This window comes from Balaenoptera musculus, chromosome 10 (genome assembly GCF_009873245.2).
Source record: "Balaenoptera musculus isolate JJ_BM4_2016_0621 chromosome 10, mBalMus1.pri.v3, whole genome shotgun sequence".
Taxonomy (NCBI): Eukaryota; Metazoa; Chordata; class Mammalia; order Artiodactyla; family Balaenopteridae; genus Balaenoptera; species Balaenoptera musculus.
Window position 1 is genome coordinate 24,982,682 of NC_045794.1, and position 25,262 is coordinate 25,007,943.

At 38.1% G+C, this 25,262-nt stretch overlaps 1 protein-coding gene across 4 annotated transcripts in view; it reads left to right on the forward strand.

The window, feature by feature from the left end:
• Positions 1–25,262, forward strand: part of FAR2 (fatty acyl-CoA reductase 2) — a 151,381-nt gene that overhangs the window by 95,643 nt on the left and 30,476 nt on the right. For all 4 annotated transcript variants that reach the window (XM_036867073.1, XM_036867072.1, XM_036867071.1 and 1 more), the window contains one exon: positions 5,824–6,052. In XM_036867073.1, coding sequence (XP_036722968.1) covers positions 5,864–6,052 — 189 coding nt within the window. In that variant the 5' untranslated portion in view covers positions 5,824–5,863. The remainder of the gene's footprint in view (positions 1–5,823; positions 6,053–25,262) is intronic.

Sequence of the window (25,262 nt, forward strand, 5' to 3'; positions counted from 1 at the left end):
GTTATCGAAATGAGAGCTGTAATTGTCATGAGTATTTTTCTTATTTTGTTATGAATACATTTGTGTGTGTTAGTGTGTGTGTGTATATGAAGCAGATATATTTGTTTTCTTGACTATCTAATCCCCTTACTATGTAACATAAGATGTGTTGATTTTATATCATAGAATTTAAGTATTGTTAACTTTACATCAGAGTATTTAAGTTATGAGATATCAAGAAGAGTAAACATTACCCAAAGACTTTGCATCTTCTTCTGGAAAGGTTCAGTATGTTTTCGGTTGTATGAGGGACAGTTGTAACATGTTGGGCAGAAGTATGCTTATTATTGTCCTTATGTATACATTAAGTATGGTTTAAGGAGATGCACAAGGGTACCAACTGACAAGGGGTGAATTTATGATGGTCATTTTGTATATCAACTTGGCCGTGCCACAGTGTCCAGATAGTTGGTCAAACATTATTCTGGATGTTTCTGTGAAGGTGTTAATTTGGATGAGATTAACATTTAAACCAGTGGACTTTGGGTAAAGCAGATTATCCTGCATAATGTGAGTAGGCCTCATCCAGTCAGTTGAAAGCCCTAATGGAAAAACCCTGACGTGCCCCAGGAAAGAATTCTGCCAGCAGACTGCCTTTGGATTTAAACTGCAACTCTTCGTTGAGTCTCCTGCCTACAGATTTTGCATTTACCAAGCCTCCACAATCTTGTGAGCCACTTCCTTAAAGTGTGTATGTGTGTGTGTGTGTGTGTGTGTGTATTGTATGTACGTATTCATCCTTTTGGTTCTGTTTCTCTGGAGAACCGCACACTGATAAAATGATAATTTATGTCATATCATCTCCTAAAAGAAATAGTCTTTAATTCTAAGCAGAGCATGAAAAAGTGTGTTGGTTTCCTACTCATTCAGTTAGGTTACTTTTGTCATTGTTTTAATCAATCAACCATTCTTTTATTTATAACCTGACTCAATTTAAACTTCACCGAGAGGAAATAGGAAGCATCAAGATTTACATTTGATTGTGATTCAAGAGATATTATTTTGGAATTGTCACATGCTGACTGATGTTTGACTTACCTATAAACAATAATAACAGTATCATACATTTTTATAATACTTTACCATTTAGCAAGGATGTTTGCATATTAATTATCCACACCTAACAGGGTGTAGCACACAGTAGGCAGTCAATACACCTATTTAATCAATTATGATGAAGTGATGGATTTAGGTCATATCTTTCTCCATTTTCATTTCTGTCAAATTTGGAGTTTTTTATGAAGACTTACTAAGGAGCTAAGCAGAAGCAAACTAGGAGGAATGTGACGAGGTGATTGCTAAATTTTGTTTTCTTAAGCCAGCCTGGACTATCCCTCCCCAGCTGGGATGATTTCCAAATTGGTTTCTCTTGACCCTGGAGCGTTGCTAATTCAATTAGTGAGGCCTATGCCTCAACATCCCTGGGGGTTATTATTCCTCCATCAAGAACTTAAAAGTTCTCCCAGAAAAACTTTATATAAAAAGCCCACAGTGAAAGGTATCTAAGTTCATTGCTGAACTGCATAATTTGGCATATATTCAGGAAACCAAAGTAAAAAATAGAGCTCTCTGATGAAAACTTTTTTTTCACTAAGTACTTGACAAACAGATATGTGACTTATATATATGAAAGTTGGGATTCATAGTCTAATTTACAGCACAGAGACTAAAAGAAATTTGGTTAAATAAAAAGTGGGGAATCTTTATCTGGAGAAATCTTCCTGCATCTTCACTTTGAATTCTATCAAGATTCACCACATGTGTAATTTGCTTGGGTAAACGTAGTTAATTATGAATGATTCAATATGGGTAAAATAAGATATGACAGTGGATTATATTTCTACTTAGCCTCACAAACAGATATTTAAGCTTTGAATCTTGACTTTTTAATAGGATGGACAGAATATTATAAACTGAGAATTTTAAAAAGTCCTAAACAGTGATTCTCTGAAAAGGGAGGCAAGTTTTCCCCAAAAGCACATTGAGCGAAGTCTAGAAGCGTTTGGGTTGTCACACCCTGCTGGGGAAAGAAGGATGTCATTACCATCGAGTGAATAGAGGCCAGAGTGCTGGTAAACACTGACGTACACTGCCCTGGACAGGCCCTGCTACAAAGCTTTACCCATCCCAAAATGTTAATAGTGCCAAGACCAAGAAACCTTGACAAAGTACGATTCCTGAGAGTCAAAGCACCTTTTTTCTTTTCTAAAAATGTTTTTCTCTCAAGGGCTACCAAGAAGTATGGACTGTCTACTTAAATGCTTGAATCTTAATTTTTTATTTTCCAGAGGAGCCACCCAAAGAAGAATTAAAGTTCCCACATGCTTTACACCTGCAAGAAATGTATGACTTGGCACAACTGTTGTGATTAAATATTTTAAAACACCTGTTCTCTAGAGATTAGAATGGCCTCATTTCTAGAGAACAACAGGAGAGTGAACACTATCGAATTCCACTCATGACCATGGAAAACTGGCAATCTTAAGGAGAAAAGATGCTCCAGAATAGAAAGGAAGAATCTAAGCTGCATAAGGCCCGTTCACTACTAGTGCCAGTGTCTGGGCAGTGCCCGGCACACATAGACATTCATTACAAATACATTGGCTGACTCTCACGGGTCCCATCTTTTTTTCCTTCAAGCCTCAGAGACCCTTCATTATACAGGATGGTTCAGAGATTGTCAAGGTAGTTTAGGCTTCTCACAAACCATATTATGAGCATGAGGAATAGGAAACTGGGCTTTGCTCTCTGCATGAGTAATCTGAGACTGTATGAAAGGTAAGCCGTGATCCAGCCAGCTGTTCTAAACCTATTCTTCCTTCTAGAGTTGTATATCCTCCATTACTGAGTGTAAAATTATTTTAATTTTTGAAACAATTTAATTGTTTTAATGAATTATATTAAGGGTTAACCATTCCTGGACCTTGCAAATCTATAATGTATGAAATGGGTTTGCCGGGGCCAAATTTCATATGGGAGCTTCTGGGTCCAGGAACCAAGCCGTGTCTTGAGAGTAGAAGCAAGAGTCTGAAGAAACATCTCTGATGATGTTTTGATCTGAGGATGAGGACTTCTCTTTGACATTTTTCAGAGTCACTTGCCTTAATTAGAGTCCTGGCCACAACTCCCCCTGCCACCTGCTCTTGACAATGGATAGTGAATGCCAGGAGATACTGGAGTATGTTTTGCTTTCCTCTCAGAGCACTCATTGTACTGTGCTGGTTTCTGTTGTGTTTGAGAAATACTTGGACTCCGGACAGAGCAGGCACATTCCATTCTTTGGGGACACGTTAAGCCTTCCTTTGTCCCACAAGAAATTGGCTCATTAGAGATATGTAACCTGCTCTCTCTAAAATTTTTCATCACACATTGCAAAATTGTCTGGGACCAAAAAATCTGAAGATTATCTTTGCAATTCTAGAAAATATAACTCCAGGAAAGCATATGTTATTCCAAAACAAGCATCTGACATCTTCAGAACCAATGAGGCTGGGAAGTCACCCTATCCAAACTCAGTTTCCCATCTGTATTTTCCTGCTAACCATGCTCATTTATGCCTAATATTCTATTAAAGGAGTATGGGGCCTAAACATTTTTATATATAAAGACGTTGGAAAGATTTACCATCGAGTAGAGTTGCATTTGGGGAAAACATTTTATTTGACTTGATGACAGTTATAAATCATCTCCTCATATTTCCAAAAGAGGATATATAAAATGCATAAGACAGGACATTTAAAATAAAGCCCGCGTGCAGCAACAAAGACCCAACACAGCCAAAAATAAATAAATAAATAAACAAATTTATTTAAAAAAAAAATAACTGTCAAAAGAGAAAGCCAGAAACCATTAAGATGAAAAATGCGGAACCAGTGACCATATGAATAGCCAATACTATAGGTAAGTTATATTTTTAAGGGTTTTGCATGTATTCACTCACATAATCCTTACCACAGCACTATTAAGTGGATACTTTAGTTATCCCCATTTTACTGATGAACAAACTGCAGCATTGAAAGATTAATAATTTGCCTGAGATTACAGACCGAGTAAGTGGTAGAACTGGTATTTGATTTCAGTCTTGCTTAGAATCTGAGTGCTAAACTAGGATACTGTACTGCCTTCCAAACTTGGTGACACCACTTTTCTGAGCTTTAAGGCAGGCAAAGCAAAAATAATCAATACTTTTCCCAAGTGCTAAATTCTTGAGAAAATCATTAGATAGATTGTAATGTCAGTAACATTATGTAACATGACAAAAAATATCTTTCATTGCTCTTTTGCACAAGGTCCAAATGTGTTCTTCAAACTAATATTTCTCACATCAACCTTTGATAAAAGGGATTTAAACAACCAATGAATATAGCAAACATTTGAAACCCATAGTACTTCCTAGTGTATAGCACTGATAATTGTGATTTGTGTCGTTGATCCCCGTTTTATTTACATTTGTAACAGTTGTAATTAACTTGTTTATATATTTATTTATGTGTGTATCACTGGCCTCCTCTGCTAGAGTGACAGCAAGGATCTGTTTGCCTTATTCAACCGTTTACCTTCAGAACTTAGCATAGAGTCTGGCATGGCAAGTGCACAGAATTATTTGTTGAGTAAATCCATGAATGAATGAATCCTCCAAAGGCAAAGAGTTCTGCCCAAGAATGTAGCCTCAAGATACTCAAAGTATAAATTATGACTATAATTTTAAACTATAAATTATAATTAATTTATACATCAGGACTTTGAAAAATCATTTTTCATTAAGGAGTCACTGGAGTTGACTTGACTGGAGTGAAAAAGGCAGGGTGTTGGCTTTTTCACTTGTTTTTTTTGTTTCTTTGTTCTTCTTTCAAGCTCTGATGTCAGGGCCGGTCCCTGGAGCTGTGTTCTGCAAGATCCACCCAAATCCCATCCACACATACAGCTGAAGACTTGCTGCAGGCAGCAAAGTCAGTGACAGAAAGGAAAGTCTGCTCCCACACTATGGCCTTGCATCCTTCAAAGCTCCGCGCTTCCAATCAACAATCTTGAGGCCAGGCTTAAAGACAAAACACTTCAGTTTGCATGGGGTGTTTTTTCTTGGAAGGCACAGCATCCAAGCGCTGCATCTGGCTTCCCACTACCAGATTTGCTCTTGGAAATGATTTTCTCTGAATAAAACTGCAACTGAAATACTAATTACATCATAATTTTTAAAATTTGATCCTGTTCTAATCTTTGGTTTCACAGGTTTGGGGCTATTCCTAACCTTATCATTTACATTCTCATAACACTGAATTCTTTGTATTATTCCCCCATACAGCATCCCACACCACACGTTGGACCTTTGCTTTTGATCTTTCTTTGGCCCGGAATGCCCTTACCCCAGCCCTTATCTCTTTTCAAGTTTGACCGCAGGTGTCACCACCTATAGGGGCCTTCCTGAAATTTCCAGATCCTGCTATGCCCCCTTCCTCTCTGCTTTCTTTGGTTTTAGCATTACCATATTATATTTCATGGTCTCTAGGTATCTATCTCCTCCATCAGACTACAAGCAATTCCTTGAGAGCAGGAACCATGTCTTACTCATTTCTTGTCCACAGTTCCTGGCATAACGTCTAGCTTGGAGAATAATCTCAGTAAATATTGATTGAAATGAATTGTGTTGCCAATAAACCATGATGCTATCACTCTGTCTGACCTTTTCCTGCATTCAAAGCTCCTGGAAATACCAGCAACATTTTAAATGACTGCATTTTAGCACTTCTGAGAATGTAATCTTTTGTTATTTCTCTTTCTTTTCAGGAACCTCTTTCCGAAGCTATAAAAGACAAAGGGAAGAGCCATGTCCATGATTGCAGATTTCTATGGTGGCAAGTCCATTCTCATTACTGGGGCCACAGGCTTCTTGGGCAAAGTGTTGATGGAGAAGCTATTTCGCACCAGCCCAGATCTGAGAGTCATTTACATCCTTGTGAGGCCCAAGGCTGGCCAGACCCTGCAGCAGAGGGTTTTCCAGATCCTAAATAGTAAGGTATGCCTTATGGGAAGAGCCTTAGGGCATGGTGACTCACTGCAATGTTCCCTTATAGCCCCAAACTGCAGGTGGGGGCCAGGATATCTGGGCAGGTAGAGGAAAGGAGACAAAACAAGATAGCAAGCAACAGCTCATGGAAATCTGTGGTGTTTTCCCATAGGAAGGGAAAGAGTGCTTAGACCCTGTCCAGAACAGGTGAACGGATAATCTATATTCTGCAAATTGCCGAGTAAGAATCAAAATGCTAAAGCTCGCAGAGTGGACTCGCCAGGCTTGAAATCCATCACAAGGTCATCCAAACTCTTCCCTAATTTTCATTTAAATTTAAGGTAGCTTTCCTCCAAATTTTTGGGTAGTCTATTACATATCACATCATATCATATTATAAACAGATATGATTACTAAGTAGCCATGCAGTAATACTTTCAGTTGTCTAAAAGCCACAAGTTGTATACTTTATCTATGATAACTTGATATTTCTATTATCCCATTATATTTCTATTATCCTGTAAGTTCTTCTAAGGGAAAATGAAACATATGTGTGAATGAGCATTTGGGTATCAAACTCTCTCACTCCCCTCCCTCCAAAATATGAATGTCATCTCATGTCTTAATTTATAAATTTGAAGGCTTTCATCTCAAACATATTATCAATTTTTTGTCACTTTATACCTCTTACCCTCCAGCTTGCAATGTTTAGAATAATAACAACAATGACCTCCTAGGATAGCCATGGGAATTAATTTAAATGTACGTGTCTGGTTCGTAGACCCCTTTGGAAAGTACAAGGTCACTTAGGGTTGGCAAAAGGAAGATTTAAATAAGAATTTTTTTTTACAAAGTCTTCTTTCCAGTATTTAGGCATGCTAACATCTATTGGAGCTGTGTATCTGATAGTACAGCACATTATAGACACTCCGTAAGCTTGATGATTACATTTTATCTTCTGGCACCAGCATGAGATTTTAGTATAAACCATCATCAGGAGAATCACAAAAGCCTCTCCTGTATCTCATAGCTTAACTCAGCAGTGGGACAAATAATAATAGCTAGCACTTACTGGGTACTTAGTACATGGCAGACACTATTCAAATGAGCCTTGCCTCATTGATTTTTCAACAACCCTGTGAAGTAAGAATTAATATCCAAATTTTACAGATGGATAAATGAGACCAGAAGTATTAACTTTCCAAAGGTCACCCAGTTAGTAAATGAGAGAGTCAGACTTCAGACACCCACCCCCTAGTCTGGCTCTAAGGCAAGCACACTTGCCTATACCCTACACTGCCTGCATTGTAACTAATGGTTCTTAAGAATAAGAAAAAAAGGCTGATGTGGCATAAAACCAAAATTGAGAAGAAACTCTCAGATCTTCCTTCATACAGCTTGCTCAGTTATACATCCCTAATGGACTGTTTTCATCATGTAGGAGACATGCTTCTTTAGCTTTGTAGCCAGCTTATGAATTTCTAGATAAATATTTTGGCAGAGAATCTTGTGGTCAGCATAATTTTCGCCTATAGTTATATTCAATGCATTGTATTTGATAACACAGCAACTATTCTTTGGGTATGGAAATCTTGATTATACTATAAATAACTTATTTGTGAAACTGGCTTGCAAATCTCTACCTGTTTCCACTATTGGGCTATTTACAACTGTCAGCTGTTGACTTTTATAAACAGTGGTCCTTAAACTGTGGTCTCCCAACCAGCAGCATCAATATCACCTGGGAACTATCTGTTGCTATCAGATGGTGCTTAAGAGCATGGGCTTCAGAGGCAGACTGACCTGGGTTTGAATCTCAGCACTGCTAATTATTAGCCATGGGACAGTGGGCAAGATACATACTCTACTGAGCCTCAGTTTCCTTATCTGTAAAATGGGATAATAATATTTTGCTCACATACATTTATGGCAATCTTCGGATGAGGAGAGCTGGCTCTCCCTGAAGCTCTCTTCCAAGATCAATGAAACTTCTTTTCTGGAAACCCTCAGCAAAATTTTCCTTACATCTCATCAGCCTGGGTTAAGTTATATATCAACGTCTGAATCAACCTCTGTGGCCTGAGGTATGCCATGTACTGATTTGTTCAGAAACTTCAGATCTAAGCCAATCACTGGCCACCTGGAAATTCTCAATAATCTTACCCAGAATCTTAAATTAGGGTTATAATCAATCATAATTTAATTAAGTTTATAGGGACACCCAAGCTGACATAGGGGTTAAAAAGGCAAAATAAAATTTCTCTGAGTTTTGTTAATGTAAAATATAAAATAATCAGCTTTGTATTTTAACTAATCCAAAACATACCCATAAATTTGTCATCTCCAATGCAGAGATAACTAAACTGGAGCTTGGTGGTATCTTAAAACCAAGAAAACTGCAGTCAGCAGCCATTTGCTAAATTCCTGGATGCTCAGGACTTTTCATTTCTAGTCATCAGCTGTCCTCCACTTGTAGTTTTAAAAATACTTCTCCTGCTGGGAAAACTGGACAGCTACATGTAAAAGAATGAAATTAGAACACTCCCTAACATCATACACAAAAATAAACTCATAAATGGATTAAAGACCTAACTGTAAGGCCAGACACTATAAAACTCTTAGAGGAAAACATAGGCAGAACACTCTATGACATAAATCACAGCAAGATCCTTTTTGACCCACCTCCTAGAAAAATGGAAATAAAAATAAAAATAAACAAATGGGACCTAATGAAACTTAAAAGCTTTTGCACAGCAAAGGAAACCATAAACAAGACGAAATGACAACACTCAGAATGGGAGAAAATATTTGCAAATAAAGCAACTGACAAAGGATTAATCTCCAAAATTTACCAGCAGCTCATGCAGCTCAATATCAAAAAAGCAAACAACTCAATCCAAAAATGGGCAGAAGACCTAAATAGACATTTATCCAAAGAAGATATACAGATTGCCAGCAAACACATGAAAGGATGCTCAACATCACTAATCATTAGAGAAATGCAAATCAAAACTACAATGAGGTATCACCTCACAGCAGTCAGAATGGCCATCATCAAAAAGTCTACAAACAATAAATGCTGGAGAGGGTGTGGAGGAAAGGGAACCCTGTTGCACTGTTGGTGGGAATGTAAATTGATACAGCCACTAGGGAGAGCAGTATGGAGGTTCCTTTAAAAACTAAAAATAGAACTACCATGTGACCCAGCAATCCCACTACTGGGCATATACCCTGAGAAAACCATAATTCAAAAGGAGTCATGTACCACAATGTTCATTGCAGCACTATTTACAATAGCCAGGACATGGAAGCAACCTAAGTGTCCATCGAAAGATGAATGGATAAAGAAGATGTGGCACATATATATAATGGAATATTACTCAGCCATAAAAGAAACAAAATTGAGTTATTTGTAGTGAGATGGATGGACCTAGGGTCTGTCATACAGAATGAAGTAAGTCAGAAAGAGAAAAACAAATACCGTATGCTAACACATATATATGGAATCTAAAAATAAATAAATAAAAATGGTTCTGAAGAACCTAGGGGCAGGATAGGAATAAAGACGTGAACCTAGAGAATGGACTTGAGGACCCAGGGAGGGGGAAGGGTAAGCTGGGACAAAGTGAGAGAGTGGCATGGACATATATACACTACCAAATGTAAAATAGATACCTAGTGGGAAGCAGCTGCATAGCACAGGGAGATCAACTCGGTGATTTGTGACCACCTAGAGTGGTGGGATAGGGAGGGTGGGAGGGAGACACAAGAGGGAGGGGATATGGGGATATATGTATATGTATAGCTGATTCACTTTGTTATAAAGCAGAAACTAACACACCATTGTAAAGCAATTATACTCCAATAAAGATGTTTCAAAAAAAAAAAAGATAGTCCTAATAGAATCAAATCCAGCATACAAAGTTAGCTTCCTGTGAGCATTCGGTCTCACCTACCTACCCCTTTGCTAAGCCTTCCTTCACATGGGCTCCGAAATTCAACCTCACAGTTAACAGTATTTTTCTTTTGTCATTAAAAATCTTTCCTTTGCCTCAAAGAGACTTTGCTGTTACAGTAACACTATTGAAGATATGTCTAAATGAGCATTTTAAAAGGGAACAGTTACTATAGCACCAAAATGCTCAAGACATTGAAATATGGACATTTCTTCTTAAGTCTCTATTTCTGGTTTTTGCAACAAAGGCAATAATTATACTTCCATAAATTTTGACTTATGTGGTCAGATAGAAAGACAGTGCCTGGGCTTCTTCATAAAAATAGAATGATATAGTTTAATATTTTTGCAACGTTTCCTTTAAAAAGTGAAACTATTCCATATGAAATCTAGTTTTCCTCGATTTGGTTAGAATTTGGAGGGAAACGGTGCAAGTCGGTTATCCAAACATGTGGGTCCCCAAAACCAACTTTCCAACACAGGTTTATACTTAAAGGAATATACCCAGACAGCTTTGGTTTCCTAGTAATTCTGTCTGATTTTATGCTTTCCTAATTTCAGATTCAGTGAGAAGAGTCTCAGGTTTGTCAAATAATACACCATTTGCTCAAAAGTATTTGATTTGCCGAAACCAATAACACATTTATTATCCCAATTTTTTCCCATTAATTTTTTAAACTAAGGCCTTTTCGTTATTTCTCTCATGTGTTCCCACTGTGTCTGCCACATCTGACACAGTGCTTGACACTCTGTAGGTAAGCAACCAAATTTGTTTAATGAACAAGTTTAATGTACTCCAGTTCTTTAAGCCAGTCTTTACTTCTGTTGTATGACCACTCTCACTCTAGGTTCTTACTCAGAAGAGCTTTCCTGTCTGGGTAAGAGTTTCTTCTGGAAGGCCTCTGATTCTACAAATATTTATTAAATATCTTGTATGAATCAAGATCCAGTCTAGATTCTGCCATTGAACTTTATTTTGACATGACAGAGTGATTTAAATGCCTCCATGCCTTATTCCTAAGAAGGGCCTGATATTACTTTTACTCAGTACTTGCCTCCTGTCACACAAAACAATGCATGAATTCTAATCCACCTTAAGTAATACAGTGTGCTTGAAGGTAGATTAATGGTATCAGGTATGCGAGGCTTGGAAACTTTCTTTAAAACATAATGAATAAAAATGTTACCAGTTTGCCTTTGATTCCCACTGTGTCCCCAGGAAATATGGTCAAGAGAACATCTGTTCTATTGATATCTAGCTATCAAAATTCGTTCATCAGCTTCATTCCTTTCCTTTCACGGTATGGACAGCAACTACCTCTCACTTCCTGTTTCCATGCCTTCGGGGAGAGAGACAATTAAGTAGGAAATGCTTTGGAAAGAAAGTTATTTTTAATCCTTTGGCCACATAGAATTGGGACTTAAGAATCAGAACAGAGGATCAGTTTCCTCACATATGGCTAAGACCCTTAAGTATTTTCAGACCACTTAAAGGAACATATCAATTGAGGGAAAGGTATCTGAATTAATGGCCGATCCTTGAGGACTTTCTCATAAAGATAATTAAGGTGGCACTCTAAGAAAACAACCAGAGACACACATAAATAATGTGCAAATATATTTATTGAGCATGTTTACTTTTATCGTGAGAAAAAAAACCCACTGTCTTTTGTAGTGAAAAACCAGAACAATAATCTTTTTCCAAAAGAATTTTCTAAATGCAATTACAATGAAGATGTTTTATTTTTATAGTGGAAGAAAAAACCCACTTTTTAAGATAGTAAATAAATAAGGCAGCAAAGCAATCACGAATTTCCAAAATTATGTCATCAGATATAAGTTCAGTTTACTTTTAGTTTTGAAACTTTATCAGAATTAAATAGTTTGACCAAAGTGAGAGAGTAGCATTGACATATATACACTACTAAATGTAAAACAGATAACTAGTGGGAAGCAAATTCATCACACGGGGAGATCAGCTCAGTGCTTTGTGACCACCTAGAGGGGTGGGATAGGGAGGGTGGGAGGGAGACGCAAGAGGGAGGAGATATGGGGATATATGTATACATATAGCTGATTCACTGTGTTATACAGCAGAAACTAATGCAACATTGTAAAGCAATTATACTCCAATAAAGATGTTAAAAAAATAAAATAAAAAATAAAAGTAAGACTCAAAAAAAAAAAGAAAGAAAGAAATACGATTCTAAGTCTATAAAATCGTTTTTAAGAAAACTCTCCTAATTTCTTTCACAAAATCTGAGAAGTTTCTACGGAGAATAAGCCAAATTTCCCATGTTGACGTGAACATGCTAACCGCAGACCCACTTGTGGGTCCCCAGGAATCCCAAGCTGACTGCTTGGTCTCTTATTATGAAAAATGTGCTCATTTAAGTATGAACCAACTAGCTTTCCAGGTAGCAGAAACAATTTTCAGTGGCGAAATTGATATTTATTTTGCTATCTAGAATGCGGCTTTGCTTAAAGACATGATTCTTCCCCACGACAAGAGATAATTAGTTGCAAATAAATCATTCAGTTATGAAGCTCAAAGTGTTGACAGCATTTTGAGGTTCTTCACTGCCTTAAAGATGTGTTCCTTTTTACAACAGTCATGTCCCATTTATATCCATTTAGGTTCTTAAGTTGGTCATAATCTACTCTGAATAACTCTTTAAGAAAACATCAAGAAGACAATATCCATACTGAAAAATAAAATCACAAGTAGTTGAATTTATATTAAGAGTGAGGTTGTTAATTAAGAGTGAGGTCAGAATCTAAAACAAAAAAATTTTTTGTTGAGAGAATACCGGAAATGGTTGGGCATTTCCTCTTAAGCTAGAGTAATCAGGTAAGGAAAGGGTTACAATGAGATTGTGCTGGGTTTAGAATGCAGCATCTGAGAAGACCAGCAAAATTCAAGGCTTCCAGGGAGGGACCATCCTGTATGATGTCACCAGGAAGCAGATTTATAAACAAAAGCAGAGCTTGGCAGGTTGCACTGGATATTTTAAGTCAACTTCTCTGGAAAAATGTGAATTACTCAATAAGCTCTCAGCTGCTCCTGAGATAAATCAACTTTAAAATACCCTGGAGAGTTTTGGGTAATGAATCATGCAGGGTCACACACGGGGCCCTCAGTTCACCGAACTGATTAGATTTAAGACAATGGAAGATAGCAACATTTTATGAAATAGTTTATTGAATCATTTTGCAAGACTATCACTGTTGGGTAGTTTTTAGAAGACATTAGATCCCTAGGAGGAAAAATAATGCGTTTAAACAAATTAACTTCCAACCAAATAACACCTGCAAAGAAAAGGCCAACACTCTGACATCACTGGAGTATTAAGAAGCACCCAGCAGAAAAGTTACTTTCATTTTATGTAAAAGTTCATTGTTAATTTTCATAGACTCTTTTATAAGGAAGAAGAGCATTTTCATGTTTGGTTCAGGCTACCCTGTGTAAAAGCTGCTTGTCCACAACTTCCAAAAAAAGATGAATTTCTGATTGATATTAATGATTCTGTTAAATCTCCATATAAGGCAAAGGCAATTAGAACCAGAAGTTTGTATTTTAAATTCCCAAAGTCAGTTTTGTTCCATTACTACTTTTTTTTTTTTAATTATTATTATTATTATTTTTTTGGCTGTGTTGGGTCTTCGTTTCTGTGCGAGGGCTTTCTCTAGTTGTGGCAAGCGGGAGCCACTCATCATCGCGGTGCGCGGGCCTCTCACTATCGCGGCCTCTCCCGTTGCAGAGCACAGGCTCCAGACACGCAGGCTCAGTAGTTGTGGCTCACGGGCCCAGTTGCTCCGCGGCATGTGGGATCCTCCCAGACCAGGGCTCAAACCCATGTCCCCTGCATTGGCAGGCAGATTCTCAACAACTGCGCCACCAGGGAAGCCCACTACTTTTTATTTTTCCTAAGAAACTAATGATCCCACAAAAAGCAAGAGGCTTTTATAAACTTGAGACAACTTGAGGGAATATTGCCAGGAATTAAAATTTCCCATGATTAACAAACACACACTTTTGAAAGAGTATAACTGATTCTCAGTTTGACAGATACACAACTCAGATTAGTTGAAGCATGTTAAGCCTCTCCCCTGTGGGCCATTTCCTTCCTTTTAAGAAAAAAAAAAAAACAAAAACACTTTTTAAATTGATTTTGTCCTGGGGATATTCTTTAAAGTCCCAGAAACAGAAATAATTTATTTCTTAATCTCTTGTTTTCTTTTACAATACCATTCACTAGTTAATTCAATCACTGACATGATTTCACATGTCCAACTTCTTTCCTTCTTTTTAAATTTCTTCCAATCACATCAAGTCTTTTTCTTAAAAGCTTCACATTGCCTATACTGATTTCACTCAAAAAAGTCACCAAACCACAGGATTCAACATGACTCTTGTCAACTAATTGCCACTCGCCACTGGCACTTGCCAGCTACCTCTACAAGGATTAAATCATATGCTGCTGCAGTGCTAACTTTCAGCACCTCCCTGAAAGGTGTTCAGGGTGGAGAGCTGAAATGAGGTACTCTGTGCTCTGGGAAAAACTGGCAGAACAGGTCTTCAGACAGATATTTTCAGGAGTCGATTTTATGAGCCCAATTCTTGTATCTCCTCATATCCAGAAAAACACTAAAATCCTTCATGGTGACATCTGTTCCTCATGACCAGCAGTAACCTTCACGAGACCAGCAGAAACCTTCTACAAAAAATATGTGCTTGAAGGGGAGCTTCAAGATGGCGGAAGAGTAAGACGTGGAGATCACTTTCCTCCCCACAAATACATCAGAAACACATCTACATGTGAAACAACTCCTACAGAACACCTACTGAATGCTGGCAAAAGACATCAGACCTCGAAAAAGGCAAGAAACTCCCCACGTACCTGGGTAGGGCAAAAGAAAAAAGAAAAAACAGAGACAAAAGAATAGGGACGGGACCTGTGCCAGTGGGAGGGAGCTGTGAAGGAGGAAAGGTTTCCACACACTAGGAAGCCCCTTCGTGGGCAGAGACTGCAGGTGGCGGGGGGGGAAGCTTCGGAGCCGCGGAGGAGAGCGCAGCCACAGGGGTGCAGAGGGCAAAGCAGAGAGATTCCCGCACAGAGGAGCAGTGCCAACCAGCACTCACCAACCCGAGAGGCTTGTCTGCTCACCCGCCGGGACGGGTGGGGACTCAGAGCTGAGGCTCGGGCTTCGGTCGGATCGCAGGGAGAGGACTGGGGTTGGCAGCATGAACACAGTCTGAAGGGGTTAGTGCGCCACAGCCAGCCGGGAGGGAGTCCGGGAAAAGCTCTGGAACTGCCAAAGAGGCAAGAGACTTTTTCTTGCCTCTTTGTTTCCTGGTGCGCGAGGAGAGGGGATTCAGAGCGTCGCCTAAATGAGCTCCAGAGACGGGCATGAGCCGCGGCTATCAGCGCGGACCCCAGAGATGGACATGAGATTCTAAGGCTGCTGCTGCAGCCACCAAGAAGCCTGTGTGCGAGCACAGGTCACTATCCACACCGCCCCTCCCGGGAGCCTGTGCAGCCCGCCACTACCAGGGTCCCGCGATCCAGGGACAACTTCCCCGGGAGAACACATGGCGTGCCTCAGGCTGGTGCAACGTCACGCCAGCCTCTGCTGCCACAGGCTCGCTCCGCATCCGTACGCCTCCCTTCCCCTGACCTGAGTGAGCCAGATCCCCTGAATCAGCTGCTCCTTTAACCCTGTCCTGTCTGAGCGAAGAACAGACGCCCTCAGGTGACCTACACACAGAGGCGGGTCCAAATCTAAAGCTGAACCCTGAGAGCTGTGCTAACAAAGAAGAGAAAGGGAAATCTCTCCCAGCAGCCTCAGAAGCAGCGGATTAAAGCTCCACAAACAACTTGATGTACCTGCATCTGTGGAATACCTGAACAGACAACGAATCATCCCAAATTGAGGAGGTGGACTTTGGGAGCAAGATATATTATTTTTCCCCTTTTCCTCTTTTTGTGAGTGTGTATGTGTATGCTTCTGTGTGTGATTTTGTCTGTATAGCTTTGCTTTTACCATTTGTCCTAGGGTTCTGTCTGTCCTTTTTTTTTCTTTCTTTGTTTTTTTAGTATACTTTTTAGCGCTTGTTATCATTGGTGGATTTGTTTTTTGGTTTGGTTGCTCTCTTCTTTTTTCTTTTTTTTTTTAAATACTTAAAAAAACTTTTCAAATAATTTTTTATTTTAATAACTTTATTTTATTTTATTTTATCTTCTTCTTTCTTTCTTTCTTTCTTTTTCTCCCTTTTATTGTGCACCATGTGGATGACAGGCTCTCGGTGCTCCAGCCAGGCGTCAGGGCTGTGCCTCTGAGGTGGGAGAGCCAAATTCAGGACACTGGTCCACAAGACACCTCCCAGCTCCACATAATATCAAATGGCAAAAATCTCCCAGAGATCTCCATCTCAATGCCAAGACCCAGCTCCACTCAATGACCAGCAAGCTCCAGTGTTGGACACCCTATGCCAAACAACTAGCAAGACAGGAGCACAACACCACCCATTAGCAGAGAGGCTGCCTAAAATCATAATAAGGCCACAGACACCCCAAAACACACCACCACACGTGGACCTGCCCACCAGAAAGACAAGATCCAGCCTGATCCACCAAAACACAGGCACCAGTCCCCTCCACCAGGAAGCCTACACAACCCACTGAACCAACCTTACCCACTGGGGGCAGACACCAAAAACAACAGGAACTACGAACCTGCAGCCTGTGAAAAGGAGACCACAAACACAGTAAGTTAAGTAAAATGAGAAGACAGAGAAACACACAGCAGATGAAGGAGCAAGGCAAAAACCCACCAGACCTAACAAATGAAGAGGAAATAGGCAGTCTACCTGAAAAAGAATTCAGAATAATGATAGTAAAGATGATCCAAAATCTTGGAAATAGAATGGAGAAAATACAAGAAACGTTTAACAAGGATCTAGAAGAACTAAAGACCAAACAAACAGTGATAAACAACAAAATGAATGAAATTAAAAATTCTCTAGAAGGGAACAATAGCAGAATAAGTGAGGCAGAAGAACAGATAAGTGACCTGGAAGATAAAATAGTGGAAATAACTACTGCAGAGCAGAATAAAGAAAAAAGAATAGAAGCAAGTGAGAGCAGTCTCAGAGACCTCTGGGACAACATTAAGCACACCAACATTCGAATTATAGGGGTCCCAGGAGAAGAAGAGGAAAAGAAATGGACTGAGAAAATATTTGAAGAGATTATAGTTGAACATTTCGCTAATATGGGAAAGGAAATCGTGAATCAAGTCTAGGAAGTACAGAGAGTCCCATACAGGATAAATCCAAGGAGAAACATGCCAAGACACATATTAATCAAACTATCAATAACTAAATACAAAGAAAAAATATTAAAAGCAGCAAGGGAAAAACAACAAATCACACACAAGGGAATCCCCATAAGGTTAACAGCTGATCTTTCAGCAGAAACTCTCCAAGCTCGAAGGGAGTGCCAGGACATATTTAAAGTGATGAAGGGGGAAAAGCTACAACCAAGATTACTCTACCCAGCAAGGATCTCATTCACATTTGACAGAGAAATTAAAAACTTTACAGACAGGCAAAAATAAGAGAATTCAGAACCATCAAACCAGCTTTACAACAAATGCTAAAGGAACTTCTCTAGGCAGGAACACAAGAGAAGGAAAATGTCTACAATAACAAACCCAAAACCATTAAGAAAATGGTAATAGGAACATACATATCGATAATTACCTTAAATGTAAATGGATTCAATGCTCCCACCAAAAGACATAGACTGGCTGAATGGATACAAAAACAAGACCCGTATATATGCTGTCTACAAGAGACCCACTTCACACCTAGGGACACATACAGACTGAAAGTGAGGGGATGGAAAAAGATATTCCATGCAAATTTAAATCAAAAGAAAGCTGTAGTAGCAATTCTCATATCACACAAAATAGACTTTAAAACAATATTACAAGAGACAAGGACACTATATAATGATCAAGGGATCAATTCAGGAAGAAGATATAACAATTGTAAATATTTATGCACCCAACATAGGAGCACCTCAATACATAAGGCAAATACTAACAGCCATAAAACGGGAAATTGACAGTAACACAATCATAGTAGGGGACGTTAACACCCCACTTTCACCAATGGACAGATCATCCAAAATGAAAATAAATAAGGACACACAAGCTTTAAATGATACATTAAACAAGATGGACTTAATTGATATTTATAGGACAATTCCATCCATAAACAACAGAATACACTTTCTTCTCAAGTGCTCATGGAACATTCTCCAGGATAGATCATATCTTGGGTCACAAATCAAGCCTTGGTAAATTTAAGAAAATTGATATCATACCAAGTGTCTTTTCCGACCACAATGCTATAAGAGTAGATATCAATAACAGGAAAAAATCTGTAAAAAATACAAACACATGGAGGCTAAATAATGCACTGCTTAATAACCAAGAGATCACTGAAGAAATCAAAGAGGAAATCAAAAAATACCTAGAAACAAATGACAGTGAAAACACAACGACCCAAAACCTATGGGATGCAGCAAAAGCAGTTCTAAGGGGGAAGTTTATAGCAATACAATCCTACTTTAAGAAACAAGGAACATCTCAAATAAACAACCTAACCTTACACCTAAAGCAATTAGAGAAAGAAGAACAAAAAAACCCCAAAGTTTGCAGAAGGAAAGAAATAATAAATATCACATTAGAAATGAATGAAAAAGAAATGAAGAAAATGATAGCAAAGATCAATAAAACTAAAAGCTGGTTCTTTGAGAAGATCAACAAAATCAATAAACCATTAGCCAGACTCATCAAGAAAAAGAGGGAGAAGACTCAAATCAATAGAATTAGAAATGAAAAAGGAGAAGTAACCACTGACACTGCAGAAATACAAAGGATCATGAGAGATTACTACAAGTAACTCTATGCCAATAAAATGGACAACCTGGAAGAAATGGACAAATTCTTAGAAATGCACAACTTTCCGAGACTGAACCAGGAAGAAATAGAAAATATGAACAGACCAATCACAAGCACTGAAATTGAAACTGTGATTAAAAATCTTCCAACAAACAAAAGCCCAGGACCAGATGGCTTCACAGGCGATTTGTATCAAATATTTAGAGAAGAGCTAACACCTATCCTTCTCAAGCTCTTCCAAAATATAGCAGAGGGAGGAACACTCCCAAACTCATTATACGAGGCCACCATCCCCCTGATAGCCAAAACCAGACAAAGATGTCACAAAGAAAGAAAACTACAGGCCAGTATCACTGATGAACATAGATGCAAAAATCCTCAACAAAATACTCGCAAACAGAATCCAACAGCACATTAAAAGGATCATACACCATGATTAAGTGGGGTTTATCCCAGGAATGCAAGGATTCTTCAATATAAGCAAACCAATCAGTGTGATACACCATATTAACAAATTGAAGGAGAAAAACCATATGATGATCTCAATACATACAGAGAAAGCTTTTGACAAAATTCAACACCCATTTATGATAAAAACCTTCCAGAAAGTAGGCATAGAGGGAACTTACCTCAACATAATAAAGGCCATATATGACAAACCCACAGCCAACATCGTGCTCAATGGTGAAAAACTGAAACCATTTCCACAAAGAACAGGAACAAGACAAGGTTGTCCACTCTCACCACTATTTTTCAAAATAGTTTTGGAAGTTTTAGCCACAGCAATCAGAGAAGAAAAAGAAATAAAACGAATCCAAATTGGAAAAGAAGAAATAAAGCTGTCACTGTTTGCAGATGACATGATACTATACATAGAGAATCCTAAAGATGCTACCAGAAAACTACTAGAGCTAATCAATGAATTTGGTAAAGTAGCAGGGTAGAAAATTAATGCACAGAAATCTCTTGCATTCTTATAAACTAATGATGAAAAATCTGAAAGTGAAATTAAGAAAACACTCCCATTTACCATTGCAACAAAAAGAATAAAATATCTAGGAATAAACCTACCTAAGGAGACAAAAGACCTGTATGCAGAAAATTATAAGACATTGATGAAGGAAATTAAAGATGATACAAATAGATGGAGAGATATAACATGTTCTTGGATTGGAAGACTCAACATTGTGAAAATGTCTATACTACCCATAGCAATGTACAGATTCAATGCAATCCCTATCAAACTACCAATGGCATTTTTCACAGAACTAGAACAAAAAATTTCACAATTTGTATGGAAACACAAAAGACCCCGAATAGCCAAAGCAATCTTGAGAAAGAAAAACGGAGCTGGAGGAATCAGGCTGCCTGACTTCAGACTATACTACAAAGCTACAATAATCAAGACAGTATGGTACTGGCACAAAAACAGAAATATAGATCAACAGAACAGGATAGAAAGCCCAGAGATAAACCCATGCACATATGGTCATGTTATCTTTGATAAAGGAAGCAAGAATATACAGTGGAGAAAAGACAGCCTCTTCAATAAGTGGTGCTGGGAAATCTGGACAGCTACATGTAGAAGAATGAAATTAGAACACTCCCTAACATCATACACAAAAATAAACTCAAAATGGATTAAAGACCTAAATGTAAGGCCAGACACTATTAAACTCTTAGAGGAAAACACAGAACACTCCATGACATAAATCACAGCAAGATCCTTTTTGACCTACTTCCTAGAGAAATGGAAATAAAAACAAAAATAAACAAATGGGACCTAATGAAACTTAAAAGCTTTTGCACAGCAAAGGAAACTATAAACAAGACAAAAAGATAGCCCTCAGAATGGGAGAAAATATTTGCAAATGAAGCAACTGACAAGGGATTAATCTCCAAAATTTACAAGCAGCTCATGCAGATCAATATCAGGAGAACAAAAGGCCCAATCCAAAAATGGGCAGAAGACCTGGGTGGACATTTCTCCAAAGAAGATATACAGATTGCCAACAAATACATGAAAGAATGCTCAACATCACTGATCATTAGAGAAATGCAAATCAAAACTACAATGAGATATCATCTCACACTGGTCAGAATGGCCATCATCAAAAAATCTACAAACAATCAATGCTGAAGAGGGTGTGGAGAAAGGGGATCCCTCTTGCACTGTTGGTGGGAATGTAAATTGATGCAGCCACTGTGGAAAACCGTATGGAGGTTCCTTGAAAATGTAGAAATGGAACTACCATGCGACCCAGCAATCCCACTGCTGGGCATATACCTTGACAAAACCATAATTCGGAAAGAGTCATGCACCACAATGTTCATTGCAGCTCTATTTACAATAGCCAGGACATGGAAACAACCTAAGTGTCCATCAACAGGTGAATGGATAAAGAAGATGTGGCACATATATACAATGGAATATTACTCAGCCATAAAAAGAAACGAAATTGAGTTTTTTGTGGTGAGGTGGATGGACCTGTAGTCTGTCATACAGAGTGAAGTAAGTCAGAGAGAGAAAGACAAATACCATATGCTGACACATATGTATGGAATCTAAAAAACAAAAAAAACAAAATGGTCATGGGGTACCTAGGGGCAAGACAGGAATAAAGACTCAGACCTACTAGAGGTGGACTTGAGGATACGGGGAGGGGGAAGGGTAAGCTGGGACAAAGTGAGAGAGTGTCATGGACATATATACACTACCAAATGTAAAACAGATAGCTAGTGGGAAGCAGCCGCATAGCACAGGGAGATCAGCTCGGTGCTTTGTGACCACCTAGAGGGGTGGGATATGGAGGGTGGGAGGGAGGGAGACGCAAGAGGGAAGAGATATGGGGATATATGTATATGTATAACTGATTCACTTTGTTATAAAGCAGAAACTAACACACCATTGTAAAGCAATTATACTCCAATAAAGATGTTAAATATATATATATACACATACATATATATATATATATATATATATATATATATGCTTGATTGCATGTACTCCCCCTTCACCAAAATCACATATATACTGATCTTCCCCCCTACCTCTTTGGAGCAGTTTCTCAGAACTATCTGAGGTGCTGTCTACTGGGCTTCAGTCCTCATTTTGCCCCAAATAAAACTTAACTCTCAGCTCTCACTTTGTGTATTTTTTTTTAAGTCAACACTCTGGAATATATACGGTTTTCAGAGGTATCAGGATCACATGGTATAATCAGAAACCTTGGGATGACGCACAAATACACACAGATACACACATAGCTGTCTGATTAGCAGCTTTTGAAAATGGAGTATTTCTGTGGAAGCAGAAAGGAAGTATTCCTATTATTAGAAACATACTAAGTGGGAGCCACTATGCTAGGCATCTGACTTTTATTACCCTATTTAATCCTCACAAAACTCTGTGGTATGCCTTATTGCTACCTCACAGATGAGAAATTACTCCAAGAAAGTTGTCACCTATCAAAGGAAGTACCAAGGTAGTGAAAAAGCAGACTGTAAATGCAGTTCTCTTATCTCCAAAGCCCATGTTTTCCCCCCTGAATTGCATTGCTACCCCTAGGAAATTGCTTCCTCTAACCAGGTACTTATTCTCAAAGAACTCTGTGAAACAGGCCTTTGGCATGGGAACAGAGCATTAACAAAATGATGAACTGTGTCACCTCTAGCATTTATTGTAGATTCTTATGTAAAGTGAACTATAATTTTGTTAAATGCAAAATTGTTTTCAAGAATAGCAGAATATGTATAATATACAGGAAAGTTGTTAATAGAGTAATTCCTAAGGGTTCTCATCACAAGGAGAACATTTTTTCCTTTTTTTCATTCTTTTCTTTTTATTGTATCTATATGAGAAGATGGATGTTAGCTGAACCTATTGTGGTAATCATTTCACAATATATGTAAATCAAACCATCATGCTGTACCTCTTAAGCTTATACAATCATGTATTCCAATTATTTCTCAATAAAACTGGAGGAAAAAAAAGTAGAAATAAAAAAGAATAGCAGAATATATGCTGAATTATTAGTTCTCTGAGATCACAGAATGAGACAGTCTTTTGACTGACATTTTAGATAAATATGCAGATAAAGACATGGAGGCCCCGTGAGGTGAGTAACTTACCCCAGTCACACAGTTAATAAATGGCAGAACTAGGCTTCAAACCCTAGCCTTCCTGACTCCAAAGAGCCTGGGATCTTTCTAATACACCAATGGTTCACACCTTCAGTGTGTATCAGACTCATTATAGAGCTTGTACAAACTCCAGGTGCCCAAGCTTCAACTCAGAACTCAGTCAGAATCTCTAGGGTCAGTACATCTGGGTTTTTTGGGTTTTTTGTCTTTTTAAACAACTTCTCAAGCAACCCTACTGTATGCAAAAATTTGACAATCTAGTACTACACCAGACTGCTTTATGGTGCTATAGAGTGGTCCTCACTAAAGCAGTAAGAACTTCTAGGTTAATCCTTCATATCTTACGGAAGTTAGTAGTGAACTAGCAAAATCCTAACGTTTTGTGAATTTTGTGAATCTTTACATTAGGTATGATGGTTTTTTGCCTAAATTTACATGCACTTATTTGTATTTAATTGTTCTCAACTTAGATTATATATAGCCTTTCTTAATGTCTTTCTTGTTCAAGAGCTAACTTGCAAAATTCGTTGATTTGCTTTTACTCAGCACTCTAAAATTTCTATGATAAATGTTACAGGCTCTCTTTTTCATTGGGATGCCAAATATTCCATAGAGATTGCACTTTAGTTTAAGGGACCTAACTTTTTTTTTCACAAAATAAAAATACTAAGCAAATTTTGGTGGGTTATTGTGACTAAATAATATAATTATATTTGAAGAGAGGGAATCAGTAGACTGAATAAAGATCAAAGACTCTCATGATTAGAAAGGAATGATTACATTTAATAGTCTTCAGGAGGTAGTGACTCCAAGATGCCTCACAAGTTAGGTCATGTGGATAACAAATTGACTGTAGAAGTCCAAGTGCAGGGCCTGAACATTGTTTCAAAAGCATTATATAAATGTCATGCCCTCCACTCCTTGCCCAATTCCTGCTTCTAATAAAAATGCAGTCTTAGTCTCTGGCCACAGAAGTTATACCTAAGGAGTTTATTGAATCCAAAAAGTTCTCTTTCTGTCAATATTCTTACTTATGATTTTCAAAGTTTCTCTCCTGCCTCTGAGCTATAAGTAACTATTGCCATAATAGTCTCTCATGTTTAAAAAATAAATTGAAAGAGAGAGAAATACTTGCCTGTATAATGTCAAATTAATGGAACACTCCTAAACTTTCCAAGAAAAATGTATTGCTTTGTTATCAGTTTGAGATGCTTAGATCACCTCACAGCTGTTATCTTTCAGTGACCACAGAAATGTGTCTTCCTCCTGTCAAGAACATGGTTTCCTAAAATGGAAAAGCAGCAGTCTTGAGTGTTCAAAAATAGCAAGTAGTTATTCAACGCTTTACCATCTCAGTCCTATGCCATTAAATAATATATGAGAAGGAAGATGATAAACTCTTAGAATCTAAAATAATTATATTAAGTTCTTTATTGGTGGGCCTTCACTGAAATTTTTGAAATTTTATTTTTTCTTAACTCATTTTTATTCCACGTATTTTTTCTTGCCTTTAATAAATGTCTTATCCAAAAGAAAAAAAAAAAAACTTTCAGAAGGGCTGGTATCTATTGAGGATCCATTTGCATCATTTCATCTGTCGTTTAGTCTTGTCATTATTACAAAAGAAAAGGGTCTGCTCTGAGCCTTTCCATGCCCCCCCACACCTTGGTAGTTAATACAGAGGACCCAAGGGAACACTTTGTGTCTTCTTTTAGCAGTAGTTACTTGCTGTCTTTTATCCCACCAATACAAAAGAGCTGGTAACCAATTTCAGGAATCAAGCTCCCATTTATGGTTCTATTAGTATTCTTACAGTAATTAATTTCAATTTAACAAGCAAAATTTGAGTCGTTTCAATGAACTGGGTGCTGTCAAGCATAAAGAGATATAAGAGAATCAAGGAGTTTACAAGCCAGAGGGTGAATTTAAGCCCAGAATTTTAAAATGGACATGAATTTTTGGAGTCACTGTTTCTCTAAGTATGGACCTGGACCATCAGACCTATCTGTGGAGATGGTTAAGAAATACAACTCTTGGGTTACATATCAAAACTACTGAGTCAAGACCTCTGAGCGTGGAGTAAGGACATCTTTTTAATTGGTCCCTAGATCTGAGTCAAGATCTCTGAGGGTGGAGTAAGGACAT